The 20,631-nt window shown below is 39.6% G+C and overlaps 1 protein-coding gene across 1 annotated transcript; it reads left to right on the top strand.

The window, feature by feature from the left end:
• The first annotated feature begins 796 nt into the window (after nt 1-796).
• On the top strand, nt 797-6,549 carry LOC140004675 (uncharacterized). The gene is made up of 2 exons (XM_072044808.1): nt 797-933; nt 5,895-6,549. Exons 1-2 carry the CDS (start codon nt 797-799, stop codon nt 6,547-6,549), a joined length of 792 nt encoding a protein of 263 aa, XP_071900909.1.
• The last annotated feature ends 14,082 nt before the right edge of the window (nt 6,550-20,631 follow it).

The following is a 20,631-nucleotide window of genomic DNA, read 5'->3' as shown; positions in this document are numbered from 1 at the left end:
TTGTCTTGAACTTATACTTTGACTTGTATCCCTTTTGTTAAGACTTTATTTTGACTTTTGTAAGTTTGAATTTGTAAGTTCGACGTATATCATGTAAATTAAGTATGGAGTGGTAAGTTGACATTGAGTTCTATATTCTAAGTTTCAAAAGTTGACGTGGTGATTATATTTCCATTTGGGTTTGTACTCCTTTCCTTGAAGATATTTCATTAGTTATCTTGAGTTACAAGTTCTTTATTCGACTGAGCCCCGGCGAGAGCTGGGCAGGTAGTCCGCTGATATCCCAGGGTTTGTCCTAGGGAGAGGTGGGGCTGTTACAGGTGGTATCAGAGCCTAGGTTAGAATTGGCCTGGGCGTGTTAGAAAATTTGACTTTAGGGTGATACTTGATTATTTTCCCTTAAAAGTACTTAAGTTATATCTACACTTTGTGTAGGATGGACGGACCTAGTGGCCCTAGTGATAGTCAGATTGGCGCGCAGCCCCATGCTCCATTACCTATGATTAGATACCAGATTCGGCGAGTAGGAACTGCCGTGCATTAGAGTCCAGCCAACCGCCATCGGCGTTGCGAGTGCCGCCATACTTATGCCTATCCCAATACAGTGGTTCTGACTGTGGTAGAGGAGAGAAAGGCGTTAGCGAAGGATAATGCTAGGCTTGAAGCTGAGATGAATCAATTAAAGGAAACTATTAAAATGCAAGCCAATCGGATTAAGGAACTTGAGTATGATGTGGTTGAGGGCCAGGAAAGGCTTGATGATCTTTGTGCGTAGCTTGGAGAAGCTCAAGAGCGCATGGTTAAGGGGGCAATGAAGGTGAGGAATAGAGCGGAGTCCATTCTGAATATTTGTGATGACCTACTTAGAGATTTAAGCGATGAGGCTTCTAACATCGGAGATGAGGCAGGAGCTGAACCTGCCCAGGATGGGGGGTCAGCTAGTCTCGCGGTGGACTGAGTCCTGACTGTTAGGTTACTATTTTGGGTGATTTTGACCTTAGTAAATAGAAAAGATAGTGGATATGATGACTCGGTGGTTGTACAGTTTTCTTTTGACTACTTACATTGGCTTTTGCATGCTATGACTGGATGGACTATGACTGTACTTTTGAGGCCCGTACTAGATATTTTTGGCCTTGTTAGCTTGTAAATGACTACTATAAGCCTTTCCATATATAATACTTTGACTTTGACCTTGACTTTAACTTTGATTTTATTTCAATTTTGACATTTAACTGCTTTGTGTTTTCACTTGCTTATCGTGATTCCGACTTCATTTTCCTTTGACTTTTGATTGTGAATAAGTATCTATTGTATACCCAAAACTTGTTTACATTATTAGTTATGATACTTAAACCCTAGCTCAGTGAGTAATAATGGAGGGTAGAAGACAACGTGGTCGGGACCATGGACGTGGACCCAGGCAAACCCAAGATCAAGAAGAGAAATAAGGGTCAGTAGCCAATCAGAACCAGGGACCCAGAAGTGTAGGAGAGGACCAGATAGCTACGACTATCAATCGTATGACTAACCTATTGGCTCGATTGGTTGACCAGCAAGGTCAAGTACCTGGTAACCAGCAAAGGAACCTTAAAGTAGGTGAAGATAAGTCCCTAGAACGGTTCCAAAAGTTTACTCCTTCAAAATTTCTTGGAGGACCAGATCCCGAAGTTGTCGAGAACTGGTTTGAAAGAATGGTGGATATATTTACTGAGTTACACTATACCGAGGAAAAGCAAGTGACCTTCGCCATTTTCTAGTTGGAAGGCGCGGCCTGTTCCTGGTGGAACGTAGTAAGGGCAAAGTGGGACAGGGAGCAAACTCCCCGTACTTGGTTTAACTTCACTAGGGAGTTTAACGAGAAGTTCCTCCCGCCCTTAATCCAGGAGAAAAGAGAGGATAAATTTATCAAACTGCGCCAAGGCACTTCGAGTATGGCGGAATATGAGATCCAGTTTACTCGACTCTCTAAATTTGCTCTGAAACTGGTGGTTACTGAGCAGAAACGCATAAAGCTATTTGTCTAGGGTTTGAATGTGGGGATTCAAAAAAACTTAGCTACAGCTCAAATCGATACATTTAAAGATGCCCTCGAGAAAGCTCAACGAGTGGAGCAGGCCCGATTTCAAGTTCAGACCTTTCAAGCAAAAAGACGAGGTGTATCTAGTAGTACTATTAGGCGAAGCGATTAGAATGTATCACCTCCTAAGTTTGGAAGAGGTACGGGTGGAGTTCGAATCTCAGGAACACCTAAAGGAACTCCATCCAGAGGGGCTCAAAGTGAAAGGGGACAACAGAGGACTGTCTCCCAAGGAGGTCCTGCACCTGCTCCTCGCACAAGCTGTGGATATTGTGGTAAGACAAACCACACCGAGGATGCTTGTTGGCGAAAGATGAAGAAATGTCTACATTGTGGAAGTTTCGAGCATCAGATCTCCACCTATCCTGTTAAAAATCGTGAAGGAAACAAGGGTGTATAGCTAGAGAAGTCAAACCCTAAGCAACCAAATGCTAGTGGGAGTAGGTCGAAAGTCTCTGCTAGGATTTTTGCCTTGGACCATCAGTGAGCCCCTGAGTCATCTGACGTAGTGGAAGGTACGATCCCTGTATTCCATTGCTTAACTAAGCTTTTAATTGATCCTGAGGCAACCCATTCTTTTGTAAATCCTGCCTTTATGTGTGGTATTTGTGACGGCCCCACTTCTCCCAAGGGCGAACCCGAGGGTATCAGCGGCCGCCTGCCTAACTCACGCCAGGACTCAAATCTTAAAGCAATCGAAGTTAGATAAACCAAAAGAGTACTCTATACACAATATATACAATCCCAAAAGTGTTCCATTTACAGCCTCAAAAGTAGCTACTCAGACTACTAAATTACATTAAGATAACAACCAGCAGAAAGGAGGTCCTAAAGAGGGTCCTTATATAGACCACCAGAATAAAAACAACCATCTTAATTGTCCAACTATTACAAACAAACCTAACTATACTAGTGAATGTGCACAGGCGTTCCCCGTGTCGTCCCCTGCTAAGGAAAACAAAGGAAACGGGGTAAGCATAATGCTTAGTAAGTAAACAGGGGTAAAACCGTAAGTTTCACATTCAGATAAACAACTATTTCACAAAAGTGTCAAATCAAGTGCAAAGGTAACACCACAAAGGAAGGATACAGGTTGGCTCCAAAGCCAAGTCATTTGCCATACGTGACCTCCTGCCGACACTCCGTCGACCATAACAAGGTCCGTAGAACTCCACTTGTACTTCCACCTAACACTTTATCACCCTCACTGGCCAGCCACCTCACAAACTTGCTCGAGCAAACGAAATTGAGCTTGGTTTACAAACTTGGTTCATAACTTGAACCTACAAACTTGGTTCACATTCTTGGTGAACCGGATTCACAAACTTGGTGACCTCAGACTAGGTTGGACTGACTTCGACCAAGCCCGAACCGGCTCGAATAGTCCATCTCGGTCTTGAGATCAACCTCAAACTCACAAACTTCACAAAATTACCAAAAGTCACCCCGAGCTACCAGCTCGAGGGTTCTAGTTCTAAAATAGTTCATATACATAAGCCATGTACAAATACGTGTGCAAATTAGGGTTTAGGTCGAGTGCGATAAAGTACACCCTCGCCTAGGTACCCTTTTCATACAAATCATAACACATAAGCAACTAACGCATAAGTATGGCCTGAATACTTACTCAAAACATAAAAGTAGTACAAAAGCAGGAATCACTTCGTGCGTGTTAGCAAGTAGGCCCCACTAGCTCCGCCTAGCTCACCACGGTCTGAAATAAAAGATTGCATCTCATTATATCGCAAACGGCCACTAACATGCCCAAAACAAGCAAAACAGCAAAATCGGCACATGCAAGTGCGGAAATGGCAAAATGGACACGCGCGCGCGCGCGGAACGGCGAACGGAAGCGGCCGAATCTGCCATCTCAAACCGTTTTGATCAAAAGTTAGGCTAGGCATATCGGATCAAGGTGGGGAAGACACCGTTGTGAAGCTACGAGGAAGGGATACAATTTTTGTGAAGACACCTTAATCTAGATCTGGATGGAAGCAGGTCGAAATTATGGAAAACAGTACCAGAAATTTGCGTCTTAGGGTGACAAACAGGGTTTGTTTGCGGGACCACAACTCACAGTTCACAAATCCAAATCAAGAAATTCCAAAGGCATTGGAAATCTGGGACATAAGGCTATAACTTTCATGTTGGGACCAAAAGCTGAATCAATACAGAGCATGGAGGAAAACGGGTCCAAACATTCCTGTCAGAACTGTCCAAATTCGAGGGCAGTTCTGACAACTGATCTTGTTTTGGTCATAACTCAGGCTACATAGATCTGTTTGAGGTGTTCTTGGTAGTGTTAAAAAGTTAAGACAGAGTACTGAAACTTTCATGTTTTGGTAAATGGCTAGATCCACACGGATTATAGTGAATAAACACAGCCAAATAGACTGAACTGTCTACGCGGAACACTGGAATTTAACCTAGGGCAGCGAGGGTATTTTGGTCTTTTCACAGGCTACGTTGGTCTGATTGAGCTGAAATTTTGTAGGCAACTATAAAATATCATTATATACAACTTTCATGTTTTATCCCAAGCCTAATTCGGCCTCTAACATGATGCAATAAAACCGGACAGAATGGGCTAAAATTTTCCAGAAATCTGGAATTTTTCGTTTCCAATGTAACCTTTCTTGATTTCTTGCTTCAATCATCACTACAACCACTTATATAAGCTTAGATACAACATATATCATCCATATAGTAAGTATAGGTAGCAAATACCTCAAACCCTAACTCACATATATCACCTTTAAATCATCATAACAACTTGTTTCACTACTCATCCAACCACAACATGAATTATACCACAACTTAAACCACAATAAAAGAACCAAAGCCATGGTTTAGCCTTATACCTCAACAAATGAAGCTTGCAAGAGTAATACTTCACCTCCTCTTGGAATTCTTGTTTCCCCTAGCTTCTCAAGCTCACAACTCACACTTTAATCGGTTTAGAATTTCAATTCCTCACTTGGATGGCTCAACTCAAGAAGAAGGAAGTTTGTTTCTTGCTCTCTTTCTCTCCTCTCTTGTTTCGGCCAAGCAGCAGAAAAATGGAAGGAAATGGAGCAAAATGGAGGATAAGAAGGTTGGACTTTTGGTTTGTTTAAGTAGCCATGGTTGAGTGACACTTGTTACCACTAATACCAACCAAAATTTTCTTTTTCTTTCTTGCATTTTTAGCCCTAAAATTCGGTCAATGCTAGCTGGAAAATGAGAGGATATTTTGCTCAAATATTAATGAGCTTGTATGGTAAGAAAGTGGTGGTCAAGTGGTGTGTTCGATCGGTAGTGCGCGGTACCCGTCGGTTCGCGCCGTTTTTCCTTAAATCACACATACTAGGGCTTTTACTTCCTACTCACTAACCTTAGGTCATTTCTCCTAATCACATATTATTTCTCACCTAAAAGTCACTTTTAATCACTCAATTTGATCCTTGCTCCGTACCGAAAAATCATCCGGCGAAAAATCGCAAAAACCTAATTTGCTCCAATCTTGAAAACGAAGAGTGAAACCTTATTTTCTAGGTTCATTTGCACTTATTGTGGAATAATTGAGTAGTATTAAGGGTTTTAAACTCAACTTAGAATTCTAACGAATCATATCACTAGAAACTTTTCTGGTTTAGGGTTTTCCTAACTTTTAAACTCACTTTAATCACCACTTGAACTTATAATTAATACAAAACTAGGGTTTCAATCCTAACCCCAACTTAGGGTTTTCGAATTAGTCCCAAAACCTAATGTTACCGCGCAAATAATGAATATAACCTAATATCAAACTTAAGAACTGACTGGGGTCTCACAGTATCGATGTGAATCCTATTAAATTGACTTATGATTTGGAAGTTAGAACACCTATTGGGGATCAAAGCCTAATTACCAATATGGTTAATAAAAATTGTGAGATTTGGGTAGGAGAACAAAAGTTGGTGGTAGACTTGATAAGTTTAGACCTCAAGGGTTATGACCTGATTATAGGCATGGATTGGTTAGCCCGTTATAATGCTCAGTGGAATTGTAAGACTAAGGTGGTGGAGTTCTCTATATCCGGAGAGGCAACTCTAAGATTGGATGTGAGAGGTAAATTAGATTCGTCTGTACTTATTTCAGGAATTCGATCCAGGAAATTATTGAGTAAAGGGGCGCAGGGTTACTTAATTTTCTTAATTAATACTCCTGGTGATAAGGTGAAACTAGAGGATGTGTTAATAGTAAATAAATTTTTCGATATTTTTCCTGATGGGTTGAAATCGATGCCGCCAGAGAAGGAAATAGAATTTAAGATCGATTTGGTACCTGGAACCGCTCCTATTGCGAAAATACCATACCGAATGGCCCCTACCAAACTTAAGGAACTAAAATTGCAGTTACAGGATTTGTTAGAGCGAGGATTTATTCGAGAAAGTGAATCACCTTGGGGAGCACCTGTTCTATTTGTTAAAAGAAGGATGGTAGTTTGAGACTTTGTATAGACTATCGCGGCTTAAATGATGTCACGGTGAAAAATAAATATCTTTTGCCACACATTGACGAGTTGTTTGACCAGTTGCAAGGAGCAGTGATTTTCTCTAAGTTGGGCTTGAGGCAAGGTTACTATCAGCTACGAATTAAGCAGGAGGACATACTTAAGACTATTTTTAATTCCAGATATGGACATTTTGAGTTTGCAGTGATGCCTTTTGGTATAACAAATGCTCTTGCTGCATTTATAGATCTAATGCATTGAGTCTTTAAATCTTATTTGGACCAATTTGGTCGTGGTGTTTATAGATGATATCTTGGTATACTTTAAGACTTGAGAGGATCATGAACGACATTTGAAGGTAGTTTTGCAGACTTTGCGAGAACATCAATTATATGGCAAGTTTAGCAAGTGCGAGTTTTGGTTGGAGCAAATTTCTTTTCTATGGCATGTAATATCCAAAGATGACATTTTTATGGATCCAGTGAAAGTAGAAACCGTATCTAAATGGAAACGGTCAGAAACCCCAACTGAGGTCCGTAGTTTCCTAGGTTTTGCAGGATACTACCATTGGTTCATCAAGAACTTCTCCAAATTAGCAGGGCATTTAACCGACCTGACGAAAAAGTATGGTCAATTTGTCTGGGATTTTAAGTGTGAATCTAGTTTCTGAGAATTAAAAAAAGAGTTAACGTTGGCACCAGTCTTAACCTTACCAAACGGGAAAGATAGCTTCACTGTATATACTGACGCCTCAAGAGAAGGATTGGGATGTGTTCTAATGCAGAATGGAAGTGTAATTGCCTATGGCTCTAGAAAATTAAAACCCATGAGTGCAATTACCCGACTCATGATTTGGAATTGGCTGCAGTAGTTTTTGCTCTAAAGAAGTGGAGGCATTACTTATATGGGGTGACTTTTGAAGTTTATACTGACCATAAGAGTTTGAAATATCTATTCTCTCAGAAAGAGCTAAACTTGAGATAGCGTCGGTGGGTGAAATTTCTTGAGAATTATGACTGTATAATTAACTATCACCCGGGGAAGGCCAATGTTCTAGCGGATGCTTTAAGTCGAAAAGTTCAAGTAGTTGGATTAATAGTCGAGGAGTGAAATTTATTGAAAAAGGTGAGTGAATGGAATCTACAGTTGGAGCGACAGAGAGTAATTTTGGGCAATATTACAGTGAAATCAGATTTGTTGGACCGAATTAAAAAAACTCAGAAGAATGACCAGATGGTACAAAAATGGGTAGAAAAAGTGCAAAAAGGGGAAATACAAGACTTTAATGTGAGTTCTGCAGGTATTTTGAAATTTCATGATCGGATAGTAGTACCGCAAGATGAAGTGATTAAAAGAGACTGTCGCGCCCGATTTTTTGATAAATAAATAAATGGTTTAAAAATGTATTTTTTGATTCAATTTGTGATTGGAAAATGAATTGTGATTTAAAAGAAAAATGGGTCTAAATGGGGGTTTGAGAATGCGACGATTTGACCCAAAATTATAGTTTAAAAAGGGTTTTTGAAATAAAAAATCGGAGTCGCCACTTGGTAATGAATTAAGGTGTACCAAGTCACCTAAAAATGAATTTTTAAAGAAAAAATAGGAAAAAGTAGTAAGAAACCCCTTTTAAACGACTCCTAGTCCACGTAAACCAACGAAAAAGGTTCGGGAGTCACATTTGACGAAGGGGAAGGCAAGGATAAAAATCCAAGGCACCCCTTCGACCTAGCCAAGGCTAGTTGCGTGATTTAATCAAAGATTTTCTTGTTTTAACCAAAGAATTTATTACATTTGAATGTACTACATGAATGCAAACCCTAGACCTAGGGGTATTGGGGGCAAAATTTCTCTTCAAAGCTTGAATTGTGCCAATCACATTAAATGTGACGCCCAATAAAGACTCTTCGAAGAAGTAACGAATAATGCAAGTGGAATGCTCAAGCAAGGAGAGAAAATATGAGAGGTATGCAAAAAATGTCTTTGAACGTAAAAATATACTCCAAGTGTGAGTGAGCAAAATGCATATATACAATTAGAGAAGAGTGTGAAAGTGTCGGTGTGCGAATGAAGATAAAAGTGTTCGTGTGCAAGTGAAAAGATATAGAGGTGCACGTGTGAAAATGAGAGGAAAAATGAAAGTGTAATGAGGGTATAAAATGATAGAGTGGATTTAAAATGCATGCGCCTAGGGAATGTACGCATATTGGGCATGGGGAGAACTAAATCGTGACTCAATTTTCCCTTTGATAGAGAGGATACAAGCGTGCTAAGGCTTAGAAAAAGCCACACTCGTCTATATCCCATATTTAAGGGGACTCTCAAGCAAATGTACCCTATAACTAGCATGAATATGCAAAACCTAAAGTGAGAGGGAAGGGATTAGAGGGGCATGCCAAATGATAGAAAAACTAGGAAAAATGCGTGAAATGAAGTGAAACACGCAAATATGCACCTACGAATGGGGACGGCCTATTGGGTCTAGCATTGGACTAGCCCATTCTATGAATTCCTAACGGAATAATGAGCCACAACTAGCATTGGACTAGTGTGGTGACGTACATTCATCCATCACATTCATCTATGACTATAGAAATCAAGTAGACATGCCAAACACTCATAAACACGTAGCACGTAACACTTAGCATGCTCGACTAAATGCAAGAGCCTAATAAAACAGTAACACATAGGGGAAGGGGAAGAATGGACAAGAATGCTCGCCAAGCCCTATCTATTACAAGCCAAGAGGTGTACACATACCCCATTAAAAGAATAACTTAATGAAAGTAAGAGTAAATGAAATAAAGGAACTAAAGAAAGGCAAGGAAAGCAAATTAGACATGCAATTCTCACTTAGCACGTTGGATCACATAGGAGAGACAAAAAAGGATAAAAGAAATTATACCTCCCTTGAAATGGAGCTCCAATGGGGTGAAGTCACTTATTGATCTCAAAAAGAAAAGAAAAGGTCAAGGCACCACTTTAATTAATAAAGAATCACAAAAAAATAAAAATAAACATGAAATTGAATCAATTAAATCATATAAACAACCCACATTCAAGAGGTCAAAAGAAGAAAGGACTTGATTGCAAAAATTAACAAAGCTTTGGGGTCAAAATTAAAGAAAAATAAAGTTTAGGGACCTATTTGCAATTAAGTTAGGGACCCAATTGAAAGTAATGAAAGCTTGCAGGGCCGTAGTGAAATTAAAGAGAAGTTCAGGGACTGATTTGCAAAAAACGTTTTTTGGTTTCTCAACGGACCAAACCATTGGGTCATTTTTCTTATTTGCTTGGGCCAAAACCTTCCAAGCCCAACCGAAAACCCAAGGTAAGAGAAGTAGGCCAATCTACTATTTTGGCCCTAAAGATTAACCAGCAAACCGGTAGGCTTCTACCCCTTGGCCCAAACCAAAAACCCCAAAATCATGAACTAAACCCACTTTCTTAAACCCACACAACAAAAAAACTCTTAGCCCACATCACTTGTTTTATTGAACCCAACATGATAAAATCAAATAAAATTATTAAACCTCAATTATAACCTACAAACAAGAATTAATCTATCCAACAAATCACATAAAATATGCAAACGGAGGATTAAACTTAAAAGGACAAAATTAGTTCAATTATTCCAAGTTTTGGGCCATAGCAGAATAAGGGGAAACTCGAGGGGTACAAATGCAACAAAAGCAGGGACCTAATTGAAGGACTTATGAAGGTGTTGGAGGCAAATTATGAAGATCAGAAAGTCCAGGACCAAATCACAAAACCAAAAAGAAAATGGGGGGACTGAAATTGCAGTTCTGGACAAATGTTCATCTTCTCCAACGAGCTAATACCAGTTAGCATTTCAGCTTTCTTTTCGATTAGCAACATCAGAAATTTAGTTTTTATTTCAACCATCCTCAATCAGACCAATGAAACCCGCAAAAATTTCCCCTTTCAAACTTGATTCTAATTCATGCGATGGAGGCAAAAAGAACGGCAAAATGCAAGGCAGCAATACATCAAAATTCTTTCAATCACAAGGGAACGAACTGACTGATTTATCTGATTTCTTCACACGCAAATGCAAACTATCATTTTGAAGTATAACTTTCACTCGGACATTTTAACAAACAGTGAATGGGCATGGAAAATTTCAGCAATTTCTCACTTAAATGATATAAATCAGCGCCCAAAACTTATCCGAAACAAATATTTCAGTCCAATCTACCCCATAAAAGCACGTATGATAAAAAATGATGGACAATCAATCAGGAAAATTGCAATAACCAATTCACAGAAACATGCTTTGGGATTTCCAGCGTGGCACTTGCAGAAGAAAGAAAACTGATATTCAAAGGGAAAGGGATGGCTTACAGTGTTTTTCCAGGCGATGACGTTGAATTCAGACATGGCGGTGGTGGCGGCTCTGGTTCTTGGGCAGGCAGTTGGATGGCGGGGACAGTGTCGGCACCAGGGACTTCAATGATTGCTGGCTCTGCTCGCCCCAATAGCCTCCGGATAGTCTTGCCGTCGGACTTGTGGCCTAGCTCCCGTGTCAATTGGAAGATCTTGGCAGCCCAAGCGGCAGGTGTGCAGATTTTCCTGCCGCGCCCCTCCACCTTGGTGTGGCTGAAAAAGGGTGGCTGATGTGCGCCTGGCGGCGAATAGCGCCATGGCCACCGCTGCTGCTGGCTGCTGATCTAGAGACCAAGCCTTCATTCAATTTTTCCTCTTTTTGTTTTTGCCCGTCACCTCTCTCGCCCTCCTCTCATTTTCCGCTGCCGTGCTCTGTTTTTGCCCTCTCGAAGCTTTCTTTTTTCTTTTCTGGCCGCCTCCCATTTTCCTCTTTTTTCGTCCCCTGAAGCTTTTCCTCTGTTTTTCTTTCTCGGCTTTCCTCACTCCGCCGCCCCTCTTTTTCTCTTCTCTTCCCTCCAGACCGAAGCTCTCTGTTTTCTCCTTCTCACAATTTCCAGATTTTCCCCTTATGCTCTCCAAAGCTGCGTCTTTTTTCCTCTCTCCCTTGCCCGATAGTTTTTCCCTTTTTCTCCTGTCCCGTAGCCTCCTCTCCTCCGTTGCAATTTTTCTTCTTTTTTTTTTCTCCTGGTCCCCCATCCCCTCTTTTTTCTGCTCTTTTTAATTTCCCTTTTCTGTTCTCAGCCCCTCAGCTAACAAGTGTCCTCCTAAAATGTTGTGTTGTCAAATAAGCAAAAGGGACACTTGTCCCCAAATTCCTTAACCACTTGTCCAATTATCCCTAATACACTTTTCCCTTTTTTTCTAAAATTTAGTATGAAAACAAAACTAAGAAATAGAAATAAAATAAAATAAATCAGAACAAAAAAAATAGAATAAAAATTTTAAATTGAAACAAATAAACGTATTAAATTAATTGAACAAATAAAATTAAAAAATCAAAAATTTGGTGTCTACAGTTTGCCCCTCTTTGTCTGAGTTTTGAAAAAACTTGAGACAAAGAAGTAGACACCAAATACTTACCTGTGGTATTTGACTGCATTAAACTTGAACGACTGACACTCTAGAAATGAGGATTTATCCCTTTTGACAAAAATTTTTCACATGGGACTGACCCAGACAAGAAAACTAAACAGAAAATTTTAATCGGGACTGACCCGAGACAGGATTTAAACGGGACTGGCCCGAACAGAAAATTTAAAACGGGATAGACCCGAGCAGGAATTTAAAACGGGATAGACCCGAACATGAATTTAAAACGGGATAGACCCGAACAGGAAATTTAAAACGGGATAGACCCGAACAGGAATTTTAAAACGGGATAGACCCAAACAAGCTTTAAAATCATGGAGTGCTCACTAGTGGGACTGACCCACGGCTAGTGGCGGAATAAAAGGAAATGCTCACTAGTGGGACTGACCCACGGCTAGTGGCGGAATAAAGGAAATGCTCACTAGTGGGACTGACCCACGGCTAGTGGCTGTGTAAAATAAAACGCACACTAGTGGGACTAACCCACGGCTAGTGGCGGAATAAAAGGAAATGCTCACTAGTGGGACTGACCCACGGCTAGTGGCTGTGCAAAATAAAACGCACACTAGTGGGACTAACCCACGGCTAGTGGCGGAATAAAAGGAAATGCTCACTAGTGGGACTGACCCACGGCTAGTGGCGGAATAAAGGAAATGCTCACTAGTGGGACTGACCCACGGCTAGTGGCTGTGCAAAATAAAACGCACACTAGTGGGACTAACCCACGGCTAGTGGCGGAATAAAAGGAAATGCTCACTAGTGGGACTGACCCACGGCTAGTGGCTGTGCAAAATAAAACGCACACTAGTGGGACTAACCCACGGCTAGTGGCGGAATAAAAGGAAATGCTCACTAGTGGGACTGACCCACGGCTAGTGGCGGAATAAAGGAAATGCTCACTAGTGGGACTGACCCACGGCTAGTGGCTGTGCAAAATAAAACGCACACTAGTGGGACTAACCCACGGCTAGTGGCGGAATAAAAGGAAATGCTCACTAGTGAGACTGACCCACGGCTAGTGGCTGTGCAAAATAAAACGCACACTAGTGGGACTAACCCACGGCTAGTGGCGGAATAAAAGGAAATGCTCACTAGTGGGATTGACCCACGGCTAGTGGCGGAATAAAGGAAATGCTCACTAGTGGGACTGACCCACGGCTAGTGGCTGTACAAAATAAAACGCACACTAGTGGGACTAACCCACGGCTAGTGGCGGAATAAAAGGAAATGTTCACTAGTGGGACTGACCCACGGCTAGTGGCGGAATAAAAGGAAATGCTCACTAGTGGGACTGACCCACGGCTAGTGGCTGTGCAAAATAAAACGCACACTAGTGGGACTAACCCATGACTAGTGGCGGAATAAAAGGAAATGCTTACTGGCGGGACAAACCCAGCTCCAGTAACAATGAAAATAAAATGCTTACTAGCGGGACAAACCCAGCTCCAATAGCAATGAAAATAAAATGTCTTGACAATCGGACAGTGGGATCAAACCCGAGTCTGCCTTGATTTGATTTTTGATTTTGATTTTTTGATTGATTTTTTTTTTTACTGACTGAGAGAGACTTGTCGAAATAATTTGCCCCAGTGTCGGGTCCATTTTTTCTCCTTCTTCTTGCTTCTCTTTGCAGTATCGGCCTTCCGCCTCACTGGATGCTTTTCATCATTTTGAATAATGAATACCTGCACAGGGGGCTTAACAAAGCATGACATGCACTTAAATTCCATGAAAAGAGCCGCGGGATTGATTCGAAAAATGTTATTATTTGATTTTTGGACAAAAATCTCAAATGTAATACAAAAAATTTGCCCCAGTATGGGCTTATTTCATGAAATCTCACAAATAAAATTTTTGCCCCATTGTGGGCTCCCTTGATTGCAAAAATTTATTCAGATGATTTCCCCTTTATTTGAACAAAGAAAAACCGTACTTTCTAAAATTTAGAAAAGAATGCACATATACAACAATGTGAAGAAACTTTAAACGTCAAGTTTGAACTCCTGCAGAAATTTCATGATGAATTCCTCTAAGTAACATCAAATTCAAGAAGATTTCTTCCTCACTTTAGCATCAATGCTTTGGGTGATGGGTCACCATTTCTAGCTGGTTCATCTTTCAGGACCAATCAAGTGACTTTATTTTTGATTTGGAAGTGGCTGAAGGAAATGGGAGGTCAGAAACTGTCTCATTCTTGCGCTCAAATCGTATCTAACCCATTTAATATCACATCTTAGTGAAAGCAAATAGTTTATCCATTCTTATTTCTTGAGAAAACTTAGTCAACATATAAGCTTTTTAGGCTTGTAACGTGTGGACAGAAATGATGGCTAAACATGTGGAAACGGGTTATACCCTTATGATCACAAATGATTTGATGAATTTCTTATGAGCATAATCCTCACTTTGGATTGTCATGAAGGAATAAGTCAACGATGGACTTTGTTAGCTTGTAATGTAGCTTGAAAACGATAGTTAAAGAATAAAACTTTCAAGGACATAGCACCGAAGATCGCATTTTTCCAAAATTACCCCTATTTTGAACTTAAAGATCCCAGACTTTGTTTGCATTTTTCTCATCACTCACCAGGGACTTCAACGTCGAATTTTTCTGCATTTTCTTGCATTTACTTTCCTTGCTTTGCTTTTTGCCTCTTTTCCCTTTCTCTCAACTTGGTAGGTTTTCACATGGTGAGTAGCGTCAACCCCATGCCCAGGCAATTCAGAAATACAGATAAAATTTTCCGGCATCAGAAATCTTCTTGACAGGGCCATTGCAAAGAACAGAAGTCAGGACTTTTAGCTTTTGTAATGGGGTCTGGTGGGGTGTTTAGAAAAGTTAAGGCTTGAAGGCAGATTTCAAGAGTGGTTTGAAGAATCTGAGATCGCATTGTTGTGCCAACCCTATTTTAGGGTTAAATCAGAATTTTGCCCCAGTTTATGCTCAATTGAGGCTTTTTCTCTTTCATTTTCTTTCTTCTTTTGATTTTTCGGCCTTCTGCCATTCTTGAACTTTCACAAAATTTGCCCCAGTTTATTTGTGAACTGAGGTTCTCTTTTCTTCTTTTGCTTTTGATTTTGTTGCATTATTACTTTTCACTTCTTGAAACTTTTTCTTCGCCAACTCAAACTTACCCCAGTGTGGGGTTTGCGATTCTCAGGTGTTGCCAAACGAAATAATTTATTCTGAAGGCTCAAAAGGGATAACGAGGGATAGAATGTTTGATTGGAAAAAGAAAATGGCCTGACTTGTATTCTGTTTCTTACAATAACTCTGAGAGGAAACTTTCATTAATGCGAAATTTCTGGCATGTATCTGAATTAACTGACTGAGGAAGACCCTTGTTCATCCATATTTGTGAAACATAGGTGATCCACGCGGACAAAACTCTTCCTTTTCTTTCTTTTTTTTTTTCAAAATTGGACCCCAAGTGGAATCAAATTTCCCCAATTTGCGGTTCCCTCCTTATTCTAGCATTTTTGCTTTTCCCTTTTTCTTTTTCCAATGTGGGGTACGATCGTAAGTGCTTTGAAAAGAACCACCAATTTTAGCTCAAATGAGGATGCAAGGGATGATCAGTGTTTAGGTTGTAGGAACGACGGCCAAAGGATCATTCTTACACCTCATGACAACCAAAGTAATGAAATGGTCATTGAAAATCCATTCCCCTTTTTGATATTTGAAAATTTTCCAATGTAGGGTAGTGATCATTAGGCGCTTATTTGAAACGAAATTACTCTTTCAAAGGCTCAAATGGGAGAGCAAATGATAAAATGTGTATAGGTAGAGAAACGAATGCTCAAAGTATCATTCCAAATTTTCAAAACAAACAAGAATAATGCACATTTTTGCTTTCACTTAGATGTGAATTGAATCAGTTAAACACAATGGATATTTTCAAGCAAAGATGGCCCCAATTTGCAATTTATCAATCAATGTGACTGATTTTATTCTGGGGTTAAGTGAAGGAGAAAAGGTATCTCATTGGGCCTTTTGAGTGACCGTTCACCCTTTTCTGAGCACTCTTATTGTACAGCTCGGATCACCAACCTAGTGTACATGAGGATTTTAGAGAGTATACACTTGCGAAATTCAGGCTATAGGTTGAAAAAATCTCAATTTGGTCTTATTTCTCAAAATTCATCATGAAATCTCTAATGAGTAAGAATAAAGAATGAAATGTACATATACACAAGACAATAATTGTCCAAAAATTTTATTGCTAAAAAAGTTTGAAACAAAAATTCCTGTTCAATTACGATACAAATAAGAAGAGAGAAACTTGTAAAGAGCTCCACATATACACTTTTTGTCTCCTTTTTTTTTGGAACAAAATGTATTAACAAATCAAATATACAAAATTTTCCTTTGAAAAACAATTACAACATCTCTCAGAGGTTTTAGCGTAGAGCTTCCAGATAGATCATTTATGTTTTCATTGTAGGATCTGCCCAAAAATCACACAATACTTGCAATTTTGACACTTTATTAGATCGGAAGTGCCATCAGATATAGAAAAATATTTTCCCTTTATTGAAATATTTTTATGAATGCAGGGAAGGGGGAAAACAAAAGAAAAATACCCTGAATTAGCAAGCAAGATTATAAAATCGGTATGCATGTCCTATGGGGGAACCCTTTTATGCCAAGGGTAGACCTAGCATGAAAATGCAATCCTCTAGGGTAGGCACTATACCATACCTGACGGATCTGATCAACTCATTGAGTGAAAAATAATTTTGAAAAATTTGATCAATTGGAGTGACGAGAGATTTGTCAAAATGAGGACAACGTGCGAATGGATTGATCACTTTTGATCGATACAAGAATTTGCAAAAACGCACGGGTTTGACCTTGACGAACTTCCTATCGGAGAGATTGGAATTCGTTGACAAATTTTCTCAGTGAAACACGGGTCAAAACCCCAACCGATCAAATGGCTGGATGCAATGGATGGTTTTCTCCAAAATCGACTAAGTTTCCCAATTTGAAATTGACATTGAAACCCTGATTGGTCAAATGGGTTGAATGAAATTGGCCATTTATTTAAAATCGACCAGATTACCCTAAAAAAGGGAAACTAGTCAAATGAATTGAGTGGAATTTAAAATTTACTCAAAATTGACCGAATCATCCTAAAAAGAAATTGGTCAAATGAAATTGAAAATTTTATTCAAAATGGACCGGATCATCCTAAAAAATTGAAATTGATCAAATGAATTGAATGAAATCAAGAATTTATTCAAAATTGACCAGATCGCCCTAAAAGGGTAAATTGGTCAAATGAATCGGACGAAATTGATGATTTATCGAAAATCGACAAAATTGCCCTAAAAATGAACAAATTGATAAAATGGACTGGATGAAATTGATAAATGAAATGGTCCAATGGATTGTATGGAATTGGGAGCTTATTAAAAAATCAAGCTATCCACCGATAGTTTCAAAAATTTATTACAATGCATTTAGCCTATGAGCCTTCTAAAAATCAAATTTTGGCCCCAATTTATTTATCGTCTCAATAGGAGGAATCATTTGTGAATTTTCTTCAAATTAATGTCCTTTTACGCAAGGGAATTTTACCAATTTTGATAAAATGGCCAAAAAGTGATTATTAGACGCTCATATTCCAAAAATCGCTCTTATGAAGACGATCGGATCCTACCTTACCTTGTGCACTACCCCTTTGGATGGTACAAAATGTAAACGTGCAAGTCTGATTGGATTATATATCCGCGACACAGGGCGGTTTATTCCTAATACGGGATCACCTAAATGGCATTCCTTTTCTAGGGTTTATGCATGAAGCCATTTTATTAAAGCAGTAAAACATGCAATTTGAAATGAAATCATGACCTAAAAGGACTTTTTATACGCCAAGGTAGGCTTAGAATGCTATGCAATTATTAATCTATGAATGCAATATACCAAAATCTTTAAACGTGCAATAACCTATCTACGAGGGTAGGTTCTAAAAGAAGGTCATGCCAGACCTATTATTTGCTAGGGTTTGTGAATGCAATGGGGACACAAAATCAAGAAAAGTTAGTTCAGCCAGATAAATACACATAACACATTGTAGCAACGAAATCAACACAAAGCAATAAAAAGGAGAAAGGGGTTGGACCCCTCCCCTCGTGAATAGTGTCCCTAATAGGGTAAGGCAGACACTATCCTAGGTAAAACTATCATGGATGCATGAGGTTAGGGCTCACTAATGCATCTAGACTCGATAAGCTCAGGTCCCCGAGCCTTCAGACTTAGAAACCAAGGGTCATCAATCCCAAGGTTCTTTGTCGGTGGCTCGAGCGATTCCCCGAACACCGCTACACACACATCGTGTCGCGGCTACGTGTTTGAGTGAATCTATCAAAATCCTCAACGTTCGACTAAAAGCTAAAGGTTATCAACCCATAGCTTAAAGCGGAAGATTGAGTGACCCATTGGATCATGCTACACACACATTGTGTCGTGATCACATGTCCAAGTGGGTCGCCTAATCCTAGTAGGGTGGAGTGGCGTGACAAGCCACTAAAAAAAAAATAAATGAGGGGTGAAAAATTAAAGCGTATGCACGTATGCTAGTGCTCGTTTGGAGGGGAGGGATCAAGAACCAACGCGAGGCTCTAGGGTATGTCCCCCACCCAAATGCAATGCAAAGCGCGAGATAAGCAAGTAAACATATACATCCAATCAACCAATCATCCATTCGCGAGCGAGGGAGTAGTTGGATACGCGTGAAATGCAAAATCCTAAAAAAGGAAAAAATGCAACCCTAAAGCACCCAAATGTGATATATGAAAAGGTTAAAAGAAGAAAAAGGTTGATTAAATCAAATTTGCTCGGACTCTCGAATGTCCCTAGTGGAGTCGCCAACTGTTGCGCCCCATTTTTTGATAAATAAATAAATGGTTTAAAAATGTATTTTTTGATTCAATTTGTGATTGGAAAATGAATTGTGATTTAAAAGAAAAATGGGTCTAAATGGGAGTTTGAGAATGCGACGATTTGACCCAAAATTATAGTTTAAAAAGGGTTTTTGAAATAAAAAATCGGAGTCGCCACTTGGTAATGAGTTAAGGTGTACCAAGTCACCTAAAAATGAATTTTTAAAGAAAAAATAGGAAAAAGTAGTAAGAAACCCCTTTTAAACGACTCCTACTCCACGTAAACCAACGAAAAAGGTTCGGGAGTCACATTTGACGAAGGGGAAGGCAAGGATAAAAATCCAAGGCATCCCTTCGACCTAGCCAAGGCTAGTTGCGTGATTTAATCAAAGATTTTCTTGTTTTAACCAAAGAATTTATTACATTTGGATGTACTATATGAATGCAAACCCTAGACCTAGGGGTATTGGGGGCAAAATTTCTCTTCAAAGCTTGAATGGTGCCAATCACATTAAATGTGACGCCCAATAAAGACTCTTCGAAGAAGTCACGAATAATGCAAGTGGAATGCTCAAGCAAGGAGAGAAAATATGAGAGGTATGCAAAAAATGTCTTTGAACGTAAAAATGTACTCCAAGTGCGAGTGAGCAAAATGCATATATACAATTAGAGAAGAGTGTGAAAGTGTCGGTGTGCGAATGAAGATAAAAGTGTTCGTGTGCAAGTGAAAAGATATAGAGGTGCACGTGTGAAAATGAGAGGAAAAATGAAAGTGTAATGAGGGTATAAAATGATAGAGTGGATTTAAAATGCATACGCCTAGGGAATGTACGCATATTGGGCACGGGGAGACCTAAATCGTGACTCAATTTTCCCTTTGATAGAGAGGATACAAGCGTGCTAAGGCTTAGAAAAAGCCACACTCGTCTATATCCCATATTTAAGGGGACACTCAAGCAAATGTACCCTATAACTAGCATGAATATGCAAAACCTAAAGTGAGAGGGAAGGGATTAGAGGGGCATGCCAAATGATAGAAAAACTAGGAAAAATGCGTGAAATGAAGTGAAACACGCAAATATGCACCTACGAATGGGGACGGCCTATTGGGTCTAGCATTGGACTAGCCCATTCTATGAATTCCTAACGGAATAATGAGCCACAACTAGCATTGGACTAGTGTGGTGACGTACATTCATCCATCACATTTATCTACGACTATAGAAAGCAAGTAGACATGCCAAACACTCATAAACACGTAGCACGTAACACTTAGCATGCTCGACTAAATGCAAGAGTCTAATAAAACAGTAACACATAGCATATAAACAAGCAATTAAGCTAATGAACTTATTACATTTGCTAACTAAAACAAAAGGGGAAGGGGAAGAATGGACAAGAATGCTCGCCAAGCCCTATCTATTACAAGCCAAGAGGTGTACACATACCCCATTAAAAGAATAACTTAATGAAAGTAAGAGTAAATGAAATAAAGTAACTAAAGAAAGGCAAGGAAAGAAAATTAGACATACAATTCTCACTTAACACGTTGGATCACATAGGAGAGACAAAAAAGGATAAAAGAAATTATACCTCCCTTGAAATGGAGCTCCAATGGGGTGAAGTCACTTATTGATCTCAAAAAGAAAAGAAAAGGTCAAGGCACCACTTTAATTAATAAAGAATCACAAAA

Source organism: Coffea arabica, chromosome 1c (genome assembly GCF_036785885.1).
Source record: "Coffea arabica cultivar ET-39 chromosome 1c, Coffea Arabica ET-39 HiFi, whole genome shotgun sequence".
In the NCBI taxonomy this organism is placed as follows: domain Eukaryota; kingdom Viridiplantae; phylum Streptophyta; class Magnoliopsida; order Gentianales; family Rubiaceae; genus Coffea; species Coffea arabica.
This window is presented reverse-complemented; position numbering and strand designations above follow the sequence as displayed.

What these genes read in the sequence shown, in the direction of transcription:
- LOC140004675 (XM_072044808.1), top strand. Translation starts at nt 797, where the DNA reads ATGGTTAAGGGGGCAATGAAGGTGAGGAATAGAGCGGAGTCCATTCTG. An exon ending in GAACCTGCCCAGGATGGGGG is followed by an intron (nt 934 to 5,894) that starts GTCAGCTAGTCT and finishes GGGGTCTCACAG; the next exon opens with TATCGATGTGAATCCTATTA.